Below are 24,021 nucleotides of genomic sequence, written 5' to 3'. Positions count from 1 at the left end.
CTGTGAGAAAAAGCATCAAGTCCAACAAGAGCCAAGAGCACCTCAGGAGAGGAAAGGGGCATGCAAATGCATTAATAAAAGGAAGATAAATCTTTCATCACAGACCCCTGGCAAAACACATTTGGACAGACACTGACAATCATCCCACAAGTACACATATACAGAAAATGCCAGAATTGCATGTCTATAACCCCCACTAAATTGCATGTCTAATACTTCCATACAACCTCAAAAAGCACATATCAAGTACCAATAAAAGGTATTGCACATAAACTTCATGGCTGGGACTGGAGCTGGCATTATTTGCTGCCTGTTAGAAAAACAAACAGAAAAATTATCTCCAAAACATGCCTCAACAACGAAAAGCCCAGAAACACAGAGCAAGGTGAGAAACAGCAGTGGCATGCCTGGCAGCTTAAATCCCCCTGAAGTCTAAGAGTAAATAAAATCAGTTGGGCTTATGGTTTTCTGTAGCACAGTGTACTTTGCTATCATACTTCATATGGCAAGGCCACTCCCAGGCTGCACAGGGAAATCCATAGGATAAACCTGTCTTGCTACTGAGACACATTCAAGGTTAACTTTGGTAGCACTGCATAGCCAAGAAGAACAGATGCTGCACTGCCAGGGTCCTTGGGGAGAGAAGTGGACCAGCAGCAGCACCCTCTGGGACAGGGAGGGAGAATGAGTGCTAGAGACTAGCACTTCTGCAAAAGGCCTCAAACTGGCATTTCTGTGTGAATGCAAGTATTTTGACTAAAATAACAACTACGCTCCCCAGCTCTGCCCCTTGCTACTGGGCAGGGTACAAACAGTGTAGGGTATGCACTAGAGAACCTGTCACTGCAAAATATTAAACATTTCTGAGTGCTAAATGTTTTGCAAAGTGAGACATGGCTGAGCAGGCTACAGTTTCATTCATCTCCACACTCCACTTGTGAAGTGAAAAAACACAGAAAAATAACAATACTTGTCCCATCCTAAGCATGCTCTCACTTCCTCTTTCTTTTGATGTTTTTAAAGATAGTAAATAATTGTTTTCATTGTTTCTTCACCTCCTTCCTTAACTCTTCAGGAAATGCTACAGTTTTGACATTTTTTTTCTCCAAGCCTAGAGGCTTTACTACAGCTTCTGGAAGGACTGCTCAAGAAATACCTGACTTGCTGTTTATTAAATGCCAAATCCTGTTTGGCTGTTGTTAACTTTCTATAACTTCCAATCTGTCTATTTACATCAATGGATATTAGTATTGTTCAGCTGGATGAAGCTTGCTCTTTCCTACTGCATTTAATTTAACAAGTAGCTTTTGGGGAATGGAGGCAAGAAATCCTAGTTCCTGGCCCAACTAGCAGAATCATTGAAAAGTGAATACTAAATAATTGCTTAGATATAAAAATACTTAATTGTTAAAGTAAGCAAGTTTATCAGCATACGTACACATAAGCAGCTATTGAACTACTTCTAGGAAAAAAAATCTATTCCATCTGCACTCAACTCTTTACATCTGTTTCATATGAAACCTACCTATTTTAAAGACTCCTCACTTTACAGAAAGTATTATCTGCTCCCCAATCTTTACAAGATATTCTTTGAAAATAAAAAGCGGAACAGTTATAAAGCATCTGTTTGTGTAAAAAAGAGTGATTCAGCAGGAAACATGTACTTGAAATACCCTTCACAAGAAAGAGCTTATTCACGCAGGGACAGTTGGCAGGGATATCTCAGTCTCCACTTGAATGCTCTTTTTCCAGCTTGTGTTGAAGGGATTCAGATGCCTGGGAGGAAGCTAATCACCATTTTTATAGGCCGTGGAAAGCAGGGTCTGGTTCAGAATTGCAAGTGCTTGTTCCAAAGCTCTCCCAGTAAAAAGCAAAGGGCTATAAGTTAATGTTCAACAGAAACTGGCAAATCTGCTGTGCTCACTGGGCAATGTGGTCAGGTATGAATTAGAAGAGTATACATTAAATAACATAATAAGTAGAGTTGCTCAAAGTTCAGCTACAGCATTTACAGCACAGTACACTAAAGGGAAAAAGGCAGGGAGCACCTGAGACAGGAAATATTTTAGCCAATTCTAATCCTTCCACAATTTCTGCTCATGTTAAATACGTATTAAACTAGCTCTGTTGCAAGCCAATCAGTTTTCCTTGAAAGTCTTGTGAAACACAGGAACAAAAGCTTTGAATATGTTAGCTGGTATAAGCTGAAGTCAGCTAATAACGTTATATGTAACTGGAATAAAAATTTGCCATCATCTGTTACAAATATCTTTATCATCAATGTAGTCAAGACATACCACCAAACATTCCTTTATTAAATGCAAGCAGTGGTCCTGCAAGTTACTCCTGGACACAGGTTTACTCTTAAGTTTTACCAAGTCAGTGCCAGTAAAGCTTTAATAGAAAGTAATGGATAAGACAGTTTAGTTGTGCAAGGGTTAAAAAAAAAAAAAGGCAAACAGCTGCCATGGAACTTAAAAACCCACTTTATGTTAATAATTTAATCTTCCTATTTAGTGTGTGACTAGTATGACTGCACAGGAGCTAGTTCAGACCACATCGCAACTCTCTCAAGCTCTTCATGTTATATTTTTCTATTCATTAATCAGTTACTGGAATATGTGGCAGCTCTTAAAATACTTGCACTTTCAAGTTCTTGGAGAAGAATGTGTATTTCATAAGCCATGTAAAAGTGTAGATACTCACACTCGGACAGAAACACACAAGACCTGACATAACCTCCTGCTTACGGTCACTTCCATTTTCAAAAAGATACCAGAGTGCTACAGCCCAGCATTAAAGGCCACCTCTAAACATTCTGGTTTCAGTTCTTAATCCACATAACTAATATAACAGCATTTCATGGTCACAGGGGCAGGCAAGATTAATATTGTGCTGAATACCTACTTCAGCAACAAAATCAGAAAGATCTTAGAAATACAGGATTTGATTGCTGTCAGTCATCTGATGTGGGAAAAAAATCTCAAACTATGGGTGCAAGTGTCATCTTTATTTCAGAAACTATTGGGAAAAACATTAACAGGACCTTTCTTTATAAAGAGGCCTTAAATAGCCAGTACCTCTATGAAAAGCATTCTCTTTAAAGACAGCTGTTTCTTAAATTTGGACCAGTTTGCACACAGACATTTGTCTCAAAGTAGCAGAGGCAGAGCCACTCATCAGATGACACTGTATGGATCCTTCTGAGTACTGATAGAGGAAAAGGAGGTTCTGAAAAGGAAGTATTACTCTAAGGAAAATGTCAGGCTACAAAGTTAGCGTTTTGCCTTTAAAATACAGTATTACCTATCTCTTCAATGGATGTTCAGACTTCATTAGCAGCAGCCACATCTCTAATGCATAAAGTTAGAGCACACAGGATGTGTTCCCCCCCAAATCCCTTGATTAAAGGGCGATATTTACAAACAGCTTCAGAAGTCACCTATATACCTCTGCTCCAGGATTTGTACATCCCAAGATGGGTGAAATTAATGTAACAGTACCATTCTAATACAAATGAAAAATGGAATTTATAAACTGTTTTGTAAGCACGCAAGCATGTCACAACACACTGCCTGTGCTACTAGAAGTTCTAGGCTAGATAGCATGGCAAGCTGTTAATCCTCTATTTTCAACAGAAAGCAAAAACTAGAAGACTTGGAGCAGAGGGGAGTAAATTAAAGCACAATTCTCATTAAATTCTGGGACTTGTTTGTGAAAATTCAATAGTGTTGAGGATCTACAAGTCATGAAATTCTATTCTTGCTGCTCTTGGCAAACAAAAGCTGGATTTTTTTTTAAGGAAAAGTTAAGCATGTCATATTTGGTAAATATTTTGAGTAATACGTTCACAATCTTTTTTGTTTCAATAGCCTTGTGCTGACTGCAATACTATTAGCTGCTGCACTGAAGAAACAACATTTGAAGATGACCTTCAAGGACTTGGTTCCAAATTAGTGCATCGTGAACCGTGAAGGTAAGGGGGTTCACTGGTTAAGATAACATTATTATTAATTATTTCAAAGCCAAAAAAATACAGCTGAGCTAAAAAGTCCCTGCTATAATAGTAACTGGGGTTTTTTAGGTATCTGAACAGAAAGAGATTGGCAAAAAAAGACTTCTAAGATTTATTTTACATCTAGCTCAGGACTTTTTCTCCAAATGAGCTTTTCTTTCATGCAAAGCAAGTAAACATAATTTTCTTCTTCTTTTCTCCTACTACAAAAGTTAAACCAGAACCCCGAACCCTTTTTATAGTAATTAAAGATTTTTCAAATGCAACTTCAACATTATAACTGCTAAAGTCAATTTCCATACTTCCCTCCTTCCTCTCCTAAAACCAGGAGAATATACCTGCCACCCAGGCTAGCAATCACAGTTTGGGCTACAACGCTTGAGATGCACCACAAGTTCTTCATGGTCTTCATCCATAGCTCACAGGACAGTTGTGACAAAAAGCTATTTCCCAGCTCTCCTCCTCCAACCATCCAGGACTTTTTTTAAATGAGAAGGAAAAGATGTCAACATAGAGGTAAAATTATCTCTGCATTTGCAGTGCCCTGTCTTTCCTCCCCGCAAGAGGCTTGGATTCCCACCCACTGTTCTTTACCTTGGTGATTCAGTGAGATGCGGTTAGATGGTTCTTGGAAACCTGGTTCCACCAGATCCCGCCGACCATGAGCTGAAGTCTGATCTACATTGTCCTAAGAACAGAAGAACAGAAAATCATATCAAAAACAGGCATTCTGTACTCCCTGTAAGCGACACTGTACAGAGCCAAACCACTGATACAAAAAAATCCCTGCCATACCTCTGAAAGTAGAAACCAATGTTAGAGAAGGGGGCAGGGAAGATTACAGGGAGACACTAGACTATCACATTAATACAGGTGGCATGAATCCAGAATCAATAACTATGCTGTTGGCTGATCTGTACACCAGTTTTGCATTTCAAACTGGGAAACAGTGATGTAAATGCACTTCTTAGTTTAACAAAAGTTTCGCCTTATGTCAAATTATGTGGAGGCTTGGGGCTTTGTTTTCTTTAATTCCGAGTCTGTGGCTTAGGGGTTTGTAACTAATTAACTGGACTGAAACAGATTCAGTAGTGAACTACCAAGCCTCTAGAGGAATCAGAAGTTCACTTTAGATAAACATCCATGGCTCTGGATGCCGACCTGGGCGCGCTTTTTTTTTTCCCCAGTTGTTTTTTTCTTTTTTTTTTTCATACTAGAACTCTCACAAGATCAGGTTTCAAGAAGTTTTAACACAGACTGAATTTGGCCAAGTCTAAAATACCACGGTTTCTCACAGAACTTGCCAAAAAGAAGACTAGCAGAAAGCAGGAAAATTGAAATATAAACACACACACGGAAAAAAAAGAAGAAAAGCAAGATAAGTAACACTGAGTTTTAGAAGTATAAGAAGGAAATTCAGAGCAGGTATACAGTTTTACAAAGTTGGCATACCTTAGCATATACCAGTTAGGGTGGATATGGAAAAACAGAAGCAAGTGCATAAAGTTGACTACATTAATAGATCACTGTCTATGAACCATGCTGCAGTGATATACGTGACTGTATACATGTTCCTGCTGTGCCCAAAGTGAGCGATAAATACACAACAGCATGACCCGCATTTATGTCAAAATGTAAGAACCACCTTCAGAGCAAATGACGTAATTATGGCAGAGTAATAACATGCATGCAGTGAGCAGCAGTTCAACTATGTGCAACTGTGAGCTCTCAGCCCAACATTTCCAGCTTACAGAACATAAGCTAATGCTCAAAAACATAATGGTTGTGATGTTTGGGGATAAGAATTGTATATAGTTAGATAGGATATGAAATAAATTATACTATCTCTTCTTCAGACAGACTGTCTCAAACAGCAGATACTTGAGTTTTGATTCAAGTTCTGAAGCACAACTCTTGAGTGCCTTTGGCCATCAGGGATCAATTCAGGAGCCCACAGGCGTTTATAAAGACAAGAACTGCCAACAGTGGTATGACTAAGGGAGAGTTTTACAAGTCAACAATATATGATAAGATACATATGGCACCCATCTATCTATGCCAGATACAACTGAGACCACTCAGCCTTCTGCCTCCATACTGGCTACTTCGCCTTATCACTCTTTACACCCTTGCCACTGATTTTTGCAACGCCAGCTGTTGTTTCGTGAGCTAATTTAGCTAATCTCACAAGTTTTTGTGATTGCTTCTTAGGAATCAAGAAAAAAAAATCAGATCTCTTGTCAGCATGACTGTATTTGTTTTTACTTTTTTGAAACACGGAAATATTTGTTAGCTCCTTCACTGGAGCTAACTGAATAAATGTTAGGAACAAGCAGCTCATGAGCTCCTGTCTGTCAAATCCCTTGCAACCACAGGGTATTGCATCCTAACATTACTGCTGTTGGAGCACTAGTTGTTTTCACTGGATATATCTCATTTTCACTAGGATACCACACAGCCAAGCACTGACCTGGCCCACAACATCTCAATTTTAAATTTCAGACAGGAAATTTGGGAACTTGCAGCACGAGAAGGCAGCAGGAAGCAGAAAGCACATACAAATGCAAGATTCTTCTCACCAGAAAGTTTAGCAAAATTCTTTCAAAGGCTCCAAGGACAACAGGGGGGAGGAGATGTTTATCTAGGAAAAGTTTCAGTCAAAACTTAAAGCTGAAGTCAACTGGTCTTCAGTTATTTCAAACCTAATACAAAGGTTGAGCAGTGAACATCACAGTCATGAAGAACAAAGCAGCAGAACATCCTTCCTCCTAGTGCAGTTTTCCTTGTGCGTTTCCCCCCATGCAATTCAACATGATGTATTTTCACCAGGTAACTAAAACCCCACTATTGCAATTTTGCAGCATTAGTTACACTTCCCAGGAACAAGTCCAGACGGACACACAGATGCAGTTGGTGTATTGCCTCTTGGCTGGGAAGAGGGCATCCCAACAGAAATAGAAGGTGCAACAGGAAAATCAGTTATAAGCTATTTGTTAAATACCTAAATGTGTTTTCAATTGTCCCAAGACATAAAAGTTGCTAGTGGAAGGCAAGATTCATGCAGTACTATGTAGTAACAGAGGATGAGATGTGGCCAAGATGCATCCTTTTTACCTTTGGGTTTCCCACAGCAGTAACACAGAAATACTTAACTGAGACCACCTTATTTCAGGCTTACAGATGGCTGCAAGCCCAGAACTCTTCAGTTAAAACAGATTTTTTTTTAAAAAAAAAACCAAAACTAGCAATTGCCAGTAATTTACAGGAATAAGATTCATCCTTTCTGGAATCCCCTTACAGCTGTACCAGAAGATGGTGAGAATCACAAGCCTCATTCACAAATCTTAAAGTAATGGTAAGATATATCAGTGTTTTCAGAAGCAGACAGTTCAGTGACTAATGATTGCTGGCGCTGCCCTTACAAAGCTGATGCCCCTGCCCATTTCTTTAGGTGCAAACCCCTGCTCAGAAGGTCTGCAGACTTCTGCAGCTATAGCAAAGCATGGAATCAAAGGTTTCCTCTGGGCACTGAGGGCCAGTATAACCCAGGTGCTAAAGTAAAGCAACAGACATGCATAAACAAAGCCACACCCGTTAAAGCAATGTGGGCAGCAGAGGAGAAAAATTAAGGGCGGTGTGATTTAAAGAGCTCAAGGTAGTTTCACAGGACCCTCCAGAATCTGTTTGTGTCTGTTGTGCACAGATGAACAGTGGCACTTGGCCAGCTACAGAAGAGATCAGACAAACACTGAACAAGGTTAAAAAAAGGAAGGGGAGGGGGGAAAAAGTTATATAATTGCTCCCTGCCAGCAGTCTTGTTGTTGCGCTCCAGCCTGGAGCTGTGGACAAGGCCCTCAGCAAGGTGGGCACCTGCTTTGGTCCATCACCATCTCCCCCCACTGCCGCTGAAACCAGGCTCCTGGTTAAGCCACGTGTTTGCTCCATGTTTTAATCCCCAGATCTCCATCCTCTTCCAATAAATGCTTTCAATATGAAATTAAAGCATGTTACTTAACTTACTGTACCATCCAGCTATTGTAGTATTTTTAGAAACTAGCTGAGCATTAGCCCTTGCCGACTTGTTTGCATGTACTATTTTCTCTGTCAGTCAGCATCTGCGACCAAGGATGATTTGAGTGACTAGCAAGAGTGCTAGAAGGATCTGAAGCAGGGTTTATTTTTTACAGTCCTTTAAAGCATTACCATTTCATATAGCCAAACATACTGTCTTTACACATTAGATTTCAGTGTCCCTTTGCAAACCTACGTTGCACGATTCAAAATGCAACACTCTTGCGCTGCGTTAAGAGCCAAAGTCCACTTATAAACAGTGTTATCTCTACATATCAGTAACCAGGACAATCTGGATTTATTTTTCAATCTATAACCAAGTCTTTCACGTTGCACTCCTTCAACTATGACATAAAATGTTTGCTGCTGTTTGTGCTAGCATGATAAACATTTCAGTTATCAAAGAAAACATTAAATCTGGTGCTTTAATCAGAGAATCAGACAGCCACATACTATAGCAGCTCTGCTCTATGCACACGTGCTCTTCAATCACTTCAGCTCCAAGTGCTACTGTTCCCACCTGCAGTTTAGCTCAGAGGAGTATTTATCAGTACGAGACAGCATTATTAGGCTGACCAGAGTGTTGCTACTACTTTATTGCTGCTTCTCTCATCTTGGTTCCTTCAGCAAAGGTTATCCAGCCAGTCATTTAGGATAATCTTACAGGTAAATAGGGATGAGAGAAGGGAGGAAGCAGATCTGAAAGTATGAACAGTAAAGTATGATCTATACTTTCCTTCTCCCTCTTTCTTTGTGAAGAACCCTTTCTGACATTAGCTGAGACAGAGCAGCTTTCTCTAGAGTCTGGAAATCCCCTTTTACTGAAGGCTTCAACTTTCTCTAACTTCACTGGAAGTTTGAGATGAAGCAAGGCTACAAGTGGCAGCACAGTTTCTCGGAAGCTCCTGGGAGCATGGCCAGACTGAGGACATCCAGACCACCAAGACAACAGTCCCTGGCTTTGGATTTACTGTAGCTGTCTGCAAACCCACACAGTCATGCCCCTGAACAAAAGGTTCAATTGAGCAAGAGTCACGCATATTCATGCCAGCAGTCCTACAGCGACAAATTAAGATCATGACATACTTCTGATGTTTGTACACCATCCAGCACAACAGAAAGTCAAGTCAGACATGCCGACGGGTCCCACTGTGGTTTAGGAGACTATCACGGCAGATATGCCTCAGCTTGCAGAGGCACTCCTGCAGTGCCAGAAGCTTGCTGCCTACCTGCTGGTTCTACTTTATCACACTGAGGTAGAGGTCTTAAAACTATTCAAGCATAAAGAGAAAATTAGCCAAGTCATTAGCTTTACTCTGTTCAGGCAACCTGTGTAAAGCAAAATGAAGTACTGTCTGCTAGCACAGACTGAGGAAACTATTGCAAAGTGTTCAAGTGGAAGTGGTTTCCAAAAAACACAATTATTGAAATTTACAGAAGAGGTGCCCATCGAGGGCTGTGAAAGAGTGGACACAGCTCCAGGCTCCAGAAGCACGAAGGGGATACTGTGAGAAATTACACCCACTCTTTGTATCTGAAATTTGTTGCTCTTAGACGAAGAACACTGGGGTAGATTAAGATTTTTTTACATGACCCAGTACTGCCATTAACATGCTTCTGGAGTTTCCTTAGGCAAAACACAGATTAGGCAGCATTTCTTCTGAGGACTGCTTCATATGATTCTTCGCTTCTGAAAGAAAAGACTATTTGCACTTATGTAACTTCCCGCATTGTTTTCTAAGCTATGCTACTTCTTTATACCATGATTTTGCAGCTTTGGTTTACTTAAAGCATCAAATGTACAAGGAGGAGAACAGACTCAATTATGGTAAGTGCCATTCGTTTAAGTAAACTTTCTGATAGCTTATTGGTATCTGGAGCCATCCACAGTTTGTTCTGTCACTGAATTTTCTCCTAGGCCTGTGAAGGCAATCATATAGGCTCTTACAGGAAGAAATCTACCTGACAGATCCAGACCAACGTTAAAGCTCTAATCTAAACCCCACCTTCTAGATCAATTAGTAATGCACATGACACTCCTTTCTTAAAAGATTTAAGTCACTCGGCTTCTTACTGGCTAAATACAGTAGCACAGTCTCCTACCAAGTAGCTGTTTGGTACAACATATTTTCAGTCTGCTAACACCCCAGAGCTTGAGGAAATTTGTCTCAAGTACAGTCATGAGGGAAGAGCAAGGCTCTTGGGTTTGTACGAAGTCACTGCTTTGCCACCGATTTCAAGTTTACCAAACACAGTGTCTTCTGCCAGAGCTCCAATCACATCTTCCACAGGCCAGTGTTTAACATGTCACAGAAATAAAGAAAAAACAGGCTCTGCACACTAGGCAAAAAAACTTTAAAGCACATTCTCAGACAACCCACATATTACATAATTAAAGACTTGTAACTAGGTTTCCTGCCTCTTAACTACTGTTGTTTGAATTTTGACTAGGTAAGAGCCAAGTGAAAGGCTCAGTAAGTCAACAGAGTAACCGTGAACCTAGAATTTTAGCATTCCCATTGCTAAGAGAGCTTGTACAAACAAGGGTTTAAAATAAAGCCACTTAGCTTTGTCAAAAGTCAGGCTCTCTCTCCTGAAGTAGCAAAGCCACAAACTGCAGGAATCCTTCTGATTTTACATTTGCTGGCTGTTAAGACAGAGTGATAACCCTAGAGACCAGGAACAAACAAGCCCATCTTGGGATTACAGGAGCAGCAAAGGCAGTAGCACATTCCTCCTGACACACTGCAGCACCTCCGATCCTCAGTGCTGCAAATCACTGAAAACATGCGACAGCCTGGCAGGGTGCACAGACCTATTGCTATCCATACATTTTTACAGCCCTCAGCAGACTTGCCAGCCCACACACAACATATACAATAGCTACAAGAAACAAAACATACCAGAAATTAGAAGAGAAAGAAGGAAAATGATAGACTGACAAGACAGACCTGCATCCGTGGTCTATGTCTCTGCAGTGGCAGGGAATTTGTTAAATGAATCACAGGAATTATATTACATCCCATGATACAGGGGAAGGCAGAAAGGCTTGCCAGTCTGACCTTGGAGGAACTTCCTTCCCGACCCCCATCTAGGTTTCAATAACCCACTGACCAGGAAGTCCTTCAATTCAGAAAAATATTGGGGGTTTGGACCCTGTTTGTCAACATAAAACCACATAGTGTGCATACCTCAAGTCAGTGAAGTGTTTCTTCTATACCAGGAAAAAAAGCTTTCTTAAATACATGGACTGATATAGTTATACAATATACTGCTATAGCTGAGCCAGAAAGTTATTTTTCTGAAGGTGTTTCAGATTTATTTTGAAGAATATTGCCAGTTATGTGACTTTGTTATTACCTGCATTGCAATTGCTATCACAGCAGTATTCTTTCACACCAAAAGCTACTGTTTCCTACTAGCCACCTTCTTCCTTTTTCCTTTTTCTAAAAAAGTGGCTCTTCAGCTCCCAGGAAATAAATCAATCAATCTAATCTGGCAAGAGCTGGCCCATGATTAGCAACCTCCAATAGTATCTGTTAGCAGCAGTTTATTCATAAAAGACTTTTCTCTAGTAAGGCAGGAGTGAGCATACCATGTTAGCTGACAGCTTCAGCAATGCACTTTTACAGCACGCATACACGCAAGCCTTAGATTCAGCTCCTCTAGGCTGGTCTTTGCAAGACTGGCATTAGCAAGGTTTTCAACACTACTAAACCCAGAATTTGGCTAGAACTACATCAAATTACATTTCTATCACTAGATACTGTCCTCTCTTAGTAGAAACTAACCACTGCTGCAAGAATTTAGTTGTCTCCCAGTACTCCGCACAGAGAAAATGGATGGTATATTCCACAGCATGCAGTTTTTGGATCAGACTTCCATTTATTATGGTAGAAGAAAATCCAGTGCATCATGGTTGCTGTCTTTTAATCAGCTAGCAAGGAGGGAATCCAACTGACAGGCTTAGAAATGCTAAAAGCTTTGTTCTATTTTTAATGAGACTAAAACCACCGCGGCTGTTAGAGACAGTTTACATAGTTTACAGCTAAAATAAAGTCTTGAAATACAGAAAAGAAACATGGACAAGGTTCTCAGTGAAAGCAATCACTTCTTAGAGCTGTCTTCAGCTAGCAAGCACTTACAAAAATGAAGCAGTTACTTCCTGATAAAGTGCCTTTTTGCTTCTTTTTTTAAAACAAACTAGCTTCCTTCTCATTTCTAACCACCACTGAATAAATGAAGTATATATTAGGAAATTCTTCACAGTAGAAAATTATATGCTTATATGGAAATTCTGTTTCTTCTGCTGGTGCCCACAGATCCTGATTATCTTTAGCTTGTACTTAATTGTAAATTAGCCTTACCTCCAAAGCAAGTCACTTTCACTGGCAAGGGACTGCCACTGACAAAGCTACCAAAACCCTAATTTACTGCATGTTCCAAGCTCTTTGGTTTTGGTCAATACTGACTCCACCAATAAAGTCCCTGAAAAATCTGTTTTCTCTGAGGGAGAATTGTATTTACCAATAGGAATTAAACAGAAAAATTGAGTTTTGTTACCCAAATAAATTATAAAATAACTGTTATATTAATCTTCTTTTTAAAGAGGCTTTTCAGTGAGATTTTCTCTTATCAAAGAACTGTAGACTACACTACTTAAATTGAGTTAAAAGCACAACAAGGCTCTAATGGAATTTAGCAATCCATACTGGTTAACTACTATATTGGATGGTGCTCATGCATTTTAAGGGAGCCACACAACCCATAATGATGTATTGTTGCTCACAAAACTTTTAGCCTATCCAAGAATCCTTACCAGGGTCACCTTCTACATTTTTTCCAAGTTTCTGTATGGTCAGATTATATTCCCTCCTCATCAGAAAGATTAAAAGAAGTATAATGGGAATATTTGTGCCCAGGTGCTACAGAAAATTTCAGCACATCACATAACTGCTAACATACCTGTCCATTCTGAAAAAGTGTTTTCAAAATTATTGTCTTTCAGCTTGCACTAAAAAAAAAAAAATCTTCACATGTTCTTTTGGGGGATGTTGTAACACAGAAAGAAGGTACAGGATATTTGATCCTTTTCAACCCATTGCCCTTCCCGTGCTCAGACCTGTGAAATACAAGGTAGCTCGTCTGTTCTACTTGGCATCAAATCTACTAGGGCTCCAGTTATAGCCTTGCTGCTGGCCAGCTGCTTCCAGCAACACTGGCTTCGGGAGTCAGGTTTTGACAGCACCCTTACACCAAGTGGACGGGAGATGTTCTGCGAACTGCCTTGGACAGTCTGTCCCAGCACAGGCCAATGATCCCCTGCATTAACCTTGCTTGAAAGACTGAGTGCATGAAACGATGACCTGGTAGATTCTCAGATCCAGCACTGCAGTGACACATTTCTGTATCTCAAGCCAGGGGAAGGAAGAGAGAAGGGAAAATGATATCTAGGCTGTAGGAACCATTATATTTCTGTACAAGTGCATTTTCTATAAGAACAGATATTAAAATCTCTACACTTTGGGAATCTGCAACCACAGTTGTAATCTACATTTAAGTGTAAGCACCCTTATAGCTAGGCAGTCCTGAAAACTCAAGACTAACAAAGAAATGAAAGTATCATGAAACACAGAGCAAAGGAATTTATCTCATCTAAATCTGGGTCTGCTTTCTTAAAGGCAATAGTGCTATCCCCTTTTGTCTTCTTGATGGCTCAAGTTCAGACTGAGGGTTTGAACAGGCCAATAGGTAAAGATGATTTTTCACAGTCCTCAACAGATATGATAAAATGACTGCTAAAATGACAAACCTTCCACTGGGCAAGAGCCACTGTGCTTACAAAGACCATTAAAATTTACCAGACGCCAGTGAGCAAAGTAACTCTCAGATTGCTAATGAAATTGTTCTTTAGGTCTTCAATCTGAAAATATGATTAATTTAAAATGTCATTTTGAACAACTTTATACAAGACTACTTTGCTATCCTTATTGACTTCGACTATCAGTGATATGGATCTTATCTCTCCTCTTTCTAGTCAGTTTGGTCAACTGCTGCAGTTTAAGGTGTGTTTGATACCCCTCCTTCCCTGAAGAGTCATTCTTGACACTACATGAGTAATTAACTAGGTCTAGAAATGTCTGTCCCATCTCATCAAACCTATGATCCTAAATATATTGACCACACACCTTTCTGCTTAGATAAAGAACCATTTACCTATTACATGATGTAATCTGCTTCAGAACTAATTGCCCACCTCAGACAAGACATTTGTAGTTCAGGTGACCTGCTTTCAGTTAGATACAGAACTAACACATCTCCAGAACAGCAAGCTTTACCAAAAAAGAAGACATTTGAAAATCTCAGATATGGGGTAAAGATTTATACACAGTTGACAGCTCCATAACCCATCAAAAAAAAACCCAAATCCACAGAAATCACAGACTCATCTCTAAAGCACAACAATCATGCATTTTCATGCAGCATCATATCTTGTATTGGAACAGAGCATTGCACTCACCCCAACCAAATGGTAGGGTTCTACTTTCAGAGAAAATCAGTAATTTATGCAATCAAAATAATGGCGTGTAAGAAACAGTCTACAATATATGGGTACTTTGCAAGCCATCAGAAAAAAAAAACCACCAACTGTTACCAACAAAACCTATATTTCTGAATGTAATTGATCATGTTTGAATCTCATTTGACCTTCAGTTTTAAGAAAGCTGCATCACTGCACTTTTCACACTGATGTTCAAAACAGTTTTCAAAAAAATTAAAATCCTCAATGGTGATGCTCTATTAGACTTCATAAAGTCACTGCCCCCAAGTGTTAGCAACTGTTGGACAATATTTCTAATACAAACTACACTGCAGCACTGCCTACGTACAAATTGTCAATTCACAACAGCTGGAAAGAAAACAAAACAAAAATTAATATAAGACTAACAACAGGGGACATCCTGGATATTTCAGTGCACCAGTGTCTTATCCCTCTTTCTCCAAATAAAAAAACCCTTGCAGTGTGTCCTACATCTCCAGAGTCCTTATCAGAAAGAAAAAACTAGTAGCTAGTTTGACTATAGTAAAATCCAAATAGCTCAAAGGTACTTTTTTAGCCTGAGAACTTTTCTTAGTGCTCTAGATACTTTACCTAGCTCTGTCTGATTTTCAAAAATCTAGGTAAAGCATGAAATTTACTTAATAGCTACACTTGTTCCAGTATTAATAAATACATATGTTTATATGTGTATATATATCTATCTCAATGTAGGGGCTGCGATATTTTCTCCTCCTTGAGGAAAGTGAGCTAATTGCAGGTAGCTCAGTTATCCTGCATCAAGAAGATGGCTTTATCTGAAAATCTTTATTGACTTCACATTCTCTAAAGGAGGAAAATTTGCAAAAGCTCAGCAATTTGCATTTAAATAACAACAGATTACATGTAAAGTTGAAAGCTGTTCCAGGAAAACCCAATACAAAGTGTAAGTCTTTAGTTTTTGAGCAAACTGGCACTTGGAAAAAGTCTGGTTGCTAAAAACAAGCATGTCAATCACCTCTTCACACTTGGAAGGTTTTGGTTGGTTTTATAACTAGTTGTTCACAGCATGTGTCAAGTGACCATTTATTTTGTACAGCTTCTCTCCACTTTTTGCTAAGACCAACTGGACACATCCAACAAAGTAACCCACAGAACATCAGAACATAGACTGCAACACTTCAGTGTGGTTAGCAGCAGGACCTGCATTAATTCTGCACAAATCTTCTGAATACTGGGCTACGTTAAGGCCTCGACAGATCAAAGAATTTTCGTAACTATCAGTATGCTACTGGAAAAAGATCTGGCATGCCAAAAATTGCCAAGGTAGCACATGAACCAAAACAAGCAAACCACCCCAAGCAAGACCTACTCAAGTACAGGGTATCCAAACCAGGACAGATTTCAGAGATTGCAAAGCTGGGCAGCCAGCAAAAAGTTCAAGAAATCCTCCAGTTTAATACTGCCATGTGCACAACATTTGATTGTGCTGGCTTTAGCAATAAGGAAACACTACAGCTACTAACCATAAGAACATTTCTGCAAATGTATTCTCCTGTTCACTCCGAGGAAGATAGGATGCAATCAGATGAGCTGCTGTTCAATCAGTATTAAAATGGCTTTAAAACACTTTCTCTTCTTTTCTCTTCCCTGAAAGCACTGCTGAAGATGAGTGTGTGGGGTGTAGAATATGACTTGTTTACTTTGCAGTTCAAGAGGCTAGCAGCTTGCACATGAGTAGGTACCACACTTCAGCTGAGATAGTGATCAACTCTAGGGCTCAGGGTGGTAACTTTTACAGCTATTCTATTTTGAGCTATTCAGCTCTGAGATGTTCTTTCTAACCCAAAAATGCAGATCTGTGGAATAAAGGTAGTGGAAAAGAATCCTGCTGAGATTAAAGCCAAACCACAGATCAAAAAAAAAGGAATCACAGAATGAGGAAGAAAAGAGAAAAACTTTGAACTAGGCTTCAGAAACAAGCCACTTTCTGGATACAGTTAAACTGAAAACTATTACATCTAGCTAAAACAAGGAAACTGACTGTGGAAAACTACCTGGGAATTCATTAACACACCACCACAATACTGACAGCATGTGTGTAATCTTGCATCCTAATAATGCTATTCTATAAGATGCTAGTGGGACAGCTGATGAGAACTGGCCTTGTGGGTTTGGGTTTATTTTAATCTTCAGGGCAAGTCATACTCTAAAAGATACGCTGTCAGAAAACTATTTTTCCAACCTGCTTTCATCCAGCATAGCAGTTATGGTTTGCAACCAAACCATCCAGCCAATTCATTTCAACAGCGAGCAGTTTATCATAATTTTGAGGACATAAAGGACTCCAGAAAAAACAAGATTTCAAGACATGCCTTTTCAGAACATCTTTAGCACACTTGGCTAATCATTTGCTCATGTCAGAAAAAAAAAAAAAGCATGCAGAAACTTCAGCACACAGGTAGGAAGGCATTCTTCCCATCAAACTTGCAACACACTGCCTTATACTTCTGTATGAATCAGAAGTAGAGTAATGGGCACTCTGAAGTCTTAATTTGCATTCACCTTAAAGAACAGGCTCTACAAGCACCTCAAGGTACAAAAAGCTTAAGGTGACTACCTCAAATGTTGACATTAATATTTAGTTTTAAAAATTCTGAGTCTGTCAAGAATTTTAAAAGGAAGAAAAAAATCACATAAATTGAGTGTGCATGTGTGGATGGGTAAACATGCTGTAAGTTCCTTTAATAAATGGGTATCTGCTACATTCAAGAAAGTAACTGAAATGATCTAACAAGTACAAATAACACAAGACACCGAAGAATATGTATGTAACATGATCCCAGATTTACCTTCTGCAGAAATCTTTCCAGCAGGTCATGGCAAGCAGTCATGGTGGTGTGGATGATGGCAACCACTCCTGGCTGGCCAAAGAGTTCCTGCTTCCCTGCTAGTCAAGGAAGGATAAGCCCAAGAGAGGGGCTCTGGAAGAAGAATATGTAGAGGGGGAACACAATAAGATCACACAGAAGGACTGTGCAGGACTAAAGGGCTTCACTCAACCAGGTGGCAGGAGACACAGAGCACATGAGAGCTGATTAGGAAGGAGAGCCCATAGGGATGAACTAGCCACAGGTACAGTCACTTCCTCCTGAATCACCATTGCCAAGATGTCCTCCAGAAAGAGGCAGTGATCTCTTTCCAGGAGGGCCAAAATGTCTTCTCTCAAGTTCCCCCAGGCACTGCTCTCTATCAGCCTGCACACCACCACTAGTCAAGGAAATCCTGGACAGTTCAGGTTCCTGCCAGAGAGGTGGAGGAGACAGAAAACCCACAAGCAAGGAAGGGAGATGTTAGTCTTGCCAGGCTAGGCACGCTCTCTTTACAATCAATAAGGCAGTTTGTGCATTTCAAGGCTTGTATCAGCCCTTACTTCCTGACCTGCAACTGCCTCTTCACACACCAGGTGTAGGGGGCAGCATCTCTTTTACAGTGAGTTCCCAGTGGTGAACATCTAGCTAGGACTCCTACTGCCTTATGCCCATCCCCACCAAATGACTTGAAGCCAGGCACACTCATGACCAAAGGACAGCAGCACCAGTCAGACCTGAGGGTGAAAGCTCACAAGCCACTTGGTGAGGGGGAGCTCCCCGACACTGCCCCAAGGATGATTCTGAGGAGATATGGCTGGCAGTAGATCATCAGAGAAGGCAACACGGGATACAGCCTACTTGCATGTAAACCTTGGGAGAGAGAGTAAACACCATGGAAGACAGGAGGGTACCATGACAGGAGACCAAGTACCAAGAGCTTGGCTGGGAAGCCACAAAGGAAGGCCAGGAGGCACCTGGGATATTGACTAGCACCCTGAGGTTCTCCTTTGCTTCTCTGTCACACTGGCAAGTCCCTTGTTTTCCACCCCAATGCTTGTTTCCAAAAGAAGCACCCATTACCTTGAAGATGAAAGCTCACAGTATCTGCCTTGCCTAGTCCAAACAAGTCAATTTCTGCAGCCAGGTGCATGGGATGGGAAGAAACTGGAGGCAAATCAGCTAAATCATATTTCTCACCTACTCACAAATAATGCAGTTCCAACTGCAACCAGCACTGGACACTACAAAGATTTCTGGAATGGGTTGAAGATAACATCACCAATTGATCAGTGAGCCAACTGGCGAAGTACTCTGCTTGACCAACAAGCTAGCAAAGCCCACTCATGGACAAAGAGGAATCAGTTGGGGAGGTCAAGGTTGATGGCAGACTAATGGCATGCTGAGGTGAAGGTAACAAGAGTAAGCAAAGGGAGCAAGACTGCTAGCAGAATTACAGTCCTGGACTGCAGGAAAGCAGATTTTTGACTTGCTCAAAGATCTGTCTGCCAGGTTCCCATGGGAGACTGCTTTGAAGGACCAAGGGGCCCAGGACAACAAGGTGATCTCCCAGGACAGCCTCCTCAAAGCTCAAGAATGGTCCATTTTGGCATACAGAAAGTGACAGGGGAATGGCAGAAAGCCAGGGTGAATGGACAGGCAACTCCTGCCTCAGCTCAAATGCTGAAACACAGAGAAGGTCAAAGCAGAAAGAGTTACACAGAAAGAATATGGAGATACTGCCCTAGCAGAATAGCTGGAGCAAGCAAAGGATGCCAAGAAAAAAACCAAGGAATATTTCTACAGGTAAGCAAGGACAAAAAGATGCTAGTATTAGTCTAGTTAATGCTCAGTCATCCACAAGACTCAGCAGCTAAGGACACAAGATGAATGACTTGTTTGCCTCAGTTTTTCCTAGAAAAGTTCATCCTCACATCTCCGAGGTCTTTGAGCATAGTGTCAGATCTGGGGAACTGAACTACTGCTCACAGCAAAGGAAGGTTATGGATCACATAAGCTAACTGGACCAAGTCCCTGGGACCAGATAGGACGAGTTAGAAGGTGCTAAGGAAGCTGGCCAGTACCACTCACTCTTATCTTCAAAAAGTAAGTCAGTGATCAGATGAGGATCCTGATAACTGCAGAGGCAAAAAATCACATTCATTTTCAAAATGGACAAGGATGAGGATATGAGGAACCAGAAGCTGGTCAGCCTTGCCCAGTTTCTGGCAAGTCCTCCTGGAAGTCATTGCCAGGCACACGAAGGACAAAAGCAGCAGCTGGTAAATCTATGCTGGCTGTTCCAAAGAACAAGTCATACCTGAAATTTCAGCTCACAATTTTATACTGTCTATATTAAGGGTCTTATCTCTCAAAAAAAACAAAGCACACAGATCATGGATTATTGTGCTACTTTCTGATTTCCTCATACTGTTGCACATTAGGTTCTTCAAATATATAAAATTTTACAATATTGGACAATCTTACAGGATTTTAGAATATCTAATTATTGTCATTAGAAAAGTAGGCACGTCATTTGTACTCCCCACAGCCCAAAGCAATTTGCCTCAGATATAGCTGAAGACTGTAGAAAAGTTAACTGTAAACTTGAGAAGGACCTACTGCAGAGCATAAAATTCATCAAAAATACTCCACTGAAGTATCAGTTTTACAAATACCCACGTGAGCTGAAATAATGGTCTGTCACTCTCCTACACTAATAGCTTCAAGAACTTCTTCAAGAAAGGTGCCAACACCACTTTGTCAGAAACCCCCTTCTGAACTGTGAAGAAGTATTCAGTATTCTGGGGAACTTGCCAGCATGACAGTATTTACTGTATGACTAATATGCATTAATGAAGCACAAATGGACAACTATTTACTTGTGCTAATAACTAAAGCGCTTTATTACAGCTAAGGCCTCTAGCATGAAGGATTGCCAGGTTCCCCCAGTTGCCAAAATTATGTCAAAAAATGGAGCCAGTGTGTAAGACATCAAGAGCTACAGCCAGTGTGTAGTAGAGTCTTAAGTCATTGTTTAACATTCAGCTTGCAAAGGACAAGCATGCTCCAAAACCACTGGCTGTTTCCGAAGGCTTGTCTTTTCATTGTGGAGACTAGAATTTCAAATATGCACACTGGTCTTACCAGTACACAAGCCAAGGCTATCTTAAAATAGCAGTAAAGCCTGAAAGCTTTGCTGGGCATTTGCGTTCTACCTTTGATTGCTTGTTCTTTCAAAACCAGAAAGAAAAACACTGTATCTTAATGCCTTAGATTAAAATATCAATACTATCTAGCATAAAAGGCCATTAATACCAATAATCTGGCCCTTTCTACATGAAGGATTCCTGAAAGCTGATCAATTTGGTAAAAGTCCATCCTGAAAAAGCAAAGCCAATCCTTCAAGAACAAAGTTCTTGTTCTGTGCCACACTCTCCATGCCGCATCGCCACAAAGGGAACATACCTGCAACAGTAGGAACGAAAGATATACCTGAGAAGTGACAGAGTTTCGTGGGAACCCAGGAAGAAATTTTTAAAAGTGTATGTCAGACTGCATTATATTAGAAATGGAAAGAAAAAATCTTAAGACGATGCAAAAGAAGCAGGTGAAGATCCTTTTCAGTCCTATCTAGTGCTAGGTGGACTTGATTATTCTTATCCCTAGCTTTACAAAGTGGCACATCTACCATCAAAGTCATCATAGGCTATTTGTTCTTGTTTGAATCAGCAGCTTCCGTTCAGAACTCAGCTATAGCATTACAAGTATATGGTCTGCAAGTGTAGAAACAAAATTATCCCTGCCATGAGATAAAACATTAATAATATATTTGGAAATTGTACCCAGAGTTTCTTTTTAGAAACAGAAAAATTCTCCTCCCAGACTTGGACCACACTTAAGAATGCAGAATCATGGGATTTTGGTTGTGGGGTGGTGGTTTGGGTTCCCTCCCCTCCCCCCCCTCCTTTTTTAAGGTAGAAAAAGAAATCTTAAGTGCTTATGAAATACTGTCCTTCATTTGATCAGTTTCCCTTCAGACTGTGTAAGTTCAGAAAATCTACTGGGCATAACTTTTAGCAAGGTCTCTATCTAGATATATTTCTTGGAAATACTTAAGTATAAGACAACATTATATTTCCGGTCTTTTCCAAGGATAGAAAAGGCCTGTCTGAGCCAATTGGCATGGACAGCAACATTAAGAATCACCCGAGCCACAGCACTTTCTTGAAAAGTGACAGCTCCAAAAGCACAGCAATCTTATTTTCCTCTTAAACAAAATAATCTGCTCCAGTAGTTATTATTTACTTATATGTAGAGCACAGAACATCTGTAGGAGGAAGGTTCATTAAAAACACCCCCCACCCCCCAACTATTGTTAATGTAATTCCAGTTGACTTTAACAAAGCCAATTTAAAAAAATTCCATTCTCTTATATTTCAGGTTTCTGTTCTCTTATATTTACACAGACATTTGAAGTATGAAGCTATCTTAGGACTAGTACATGAACTTCTCTCTTCCATTAAGTGAGAGCTGTTACTAACATGAAAACACTCATGCTGGTAGATCTCCAAAATAACCAGTTGGTAAACAGCTTGTTAAATATTTACTCATTCAGAAAAAATCCCATTCATAAGAAAAAAAATACAGGATTTAGTTTGGTGCTATAGTCTGCTAAACTGATTGTTACTATTACTTCAGAATGGTCTCCTGAAGTTTTGTGAGAAAATGCCAGAAAATGGCCTGGTTTTATCAATGCAGGTATGTTTACAGTCTTAAAGTAGCATCTTGAAGTTGCACAGAAGTGAGAATCTAAGAGAGATCCATTGCTTTTAATTTTCATAGGATCACTGAATGACTGAAGTTGGAATATACCTCTGGTGGTCATCTGGTCCACATGGCTTTGGAGTATCTCCAAGGATGGAGATTCCATCAGCTCTCTGGGCAACCTGTGCCAGCGCTCAGCCACCCTCATGGTGAAAGTGTTGCCCAGTATTCAGAGGGAACCTCCTGCGTTTCAATTTGCCCCACTGCCTCATCCTCCCACTGGATACCACTGAAAAAGAGCCTGGCTCTGTCCTCTCTGAACCCTCTTTTCAGGTATTTATATACATTCATAAGATTCCCGCTCAGCCTTCTCTTAAGTAAAAAAAAAAAAAAAAAAAAAAAGAAAAAGTAAACTGTAGATTTAAACATATATAAAACCCAGAGCTAAATCAAGGGACAGATTTAAGAGACTGCTTGCATATAATGACATAACAAAATTAGAAGATTGGTTCAGTTTACTGTTCAAGCATAAGCATGAAGCCATTAAAAGGAAGATGCACAATTAAGCTTCTTCACTTGTAATTTCCTCACTTGATTTGCAACATCTACATTGCTTCCTCACCACTGTTAGTAATAATACAATTAGTAAATGGTGGGATTGACCATTAGAGTGCTTTGAGTCTTTTTTTTGGTGGGTTAAAAAGTCTTCTGTAATTGAAATATGTGGACCTAGACACTTGAAACTTCTTGTTCACATTCACATTCAAAAAATACTTCATGTTTTGCCAGTCAATTTCCATGTAAGTTAGAATACAAAAGTAGAAGTGCAAACAGTTAAGTACAGGCTTTCAGTTGAAATTGTAGAAAGGTAAACTGGTACAGCAAAAAAAGTAATCAATAGGTATTTCTTGTAAGAAGAGAAACTTATCAGTGTGTAAAAGCTTAGTGTGAGATGCAAAATAACATGAACAATGTTTCATATACAATATTCTGATGACACATAATAGTGGGGGCAAGTGCACTTCCTTCCAGTGGCCTCCTTAAGATGTAAGCACCACACTTTTATTCCAATGTTAGTGAAAATAACTCCTTCTAGGACAATTTTTTCAAACCTGTTTCTTTCCAGGAAAAACAGAGAAGCTAGAAATGCAGCTCCAGTTGTTCTTCAACAAAACTACCAAGCAGCATCAATTCTATCTGTAGAAAACATTTACAGTCTGCACTCAGGGAGACACATTTTGTAACTTCATATTGGAGGCAACATCTTGTAAAAACATTCACTAATGTTCTCACTGCTTTGTACTTTGTCTGCTGCAGTCCGTCAACCCTCTACACTACATACATGTAAGCTGTTAAAACAAGAGCATCATCAACTAAATATCTGTTGACTGACACCATATTTCACAAATCTGATGACTTTCTGCATTGGCAGTAGCAACATTTCAGCTTCATTTCTTCATACAATATGTAGAAGAATGACGCAATGCAATAATGCCTCTGGTGTTTTTTCACTCAGCTATGCCCAAAGATTTTGAAAGCCTGCTTGTGCACTCCGGTCCTTCCATATTGCTCCATTAGCATGAAAAACCCAAACTCTGGGCCAAATTCTATACAAACATCATCCTTGTACGTTTAAGCCTAATGAAAATAAATTAACCCACCATTTATTTTGAGTCTTAAAAATCATGTACTGGGTTTGCATTGCAAGGTTCTGGTAGCAGGGGGGCTACACGGGTGGCTTCTGTGAGAAGTTGCTAGAA

The 24,021-nt window shown here is 40.0% G+C and overlaps 1 protein-coding gene across 3 annotated transcripts in view; it reads right to left on the bottom strand.

The window, feature by feature from the left end:
* GRB10 (growth factor receptor bound protein 10) overlaps positions 1–24,021 on the bottom strand; it is a 147,430-nt gene that overhangs the window by 81,417 nt on the left and 41,992 nt on the right. For 2 of the 3 annotated variants that reach the window (XM_074899464.1, XM_074899465.1), the window contains exon 3: positions 4,610–4,703. In XM_074899464.1, the coding sequence (XP_074755565.1) occupies positions 4,610–4,703 (94 nt within the window). Of the gene's footprint in view, positions 1–4,609; positions 4,704–6,594; positions 6,635–24,021 lie in introns of those variants that run through there. The other variant, XM_074899466.1, reaches the window with a different exon arrangement.

This window comes from Athene noctua, chromosome 2, assembly GCF_965140245.1.
Source record: "Athene noctua chromosome 2, bAthNoc1.hap1.1, whole genome shotgun sequence".
Lineage (NCBI taxonomy): Eukaryota > Metazoa > Chordata > Aves > Strigiformes > Strigidae > Athene > Athene noctua.
This window is presented reverse-complemented; position numbering and strand designations above follow the sequence as displayed.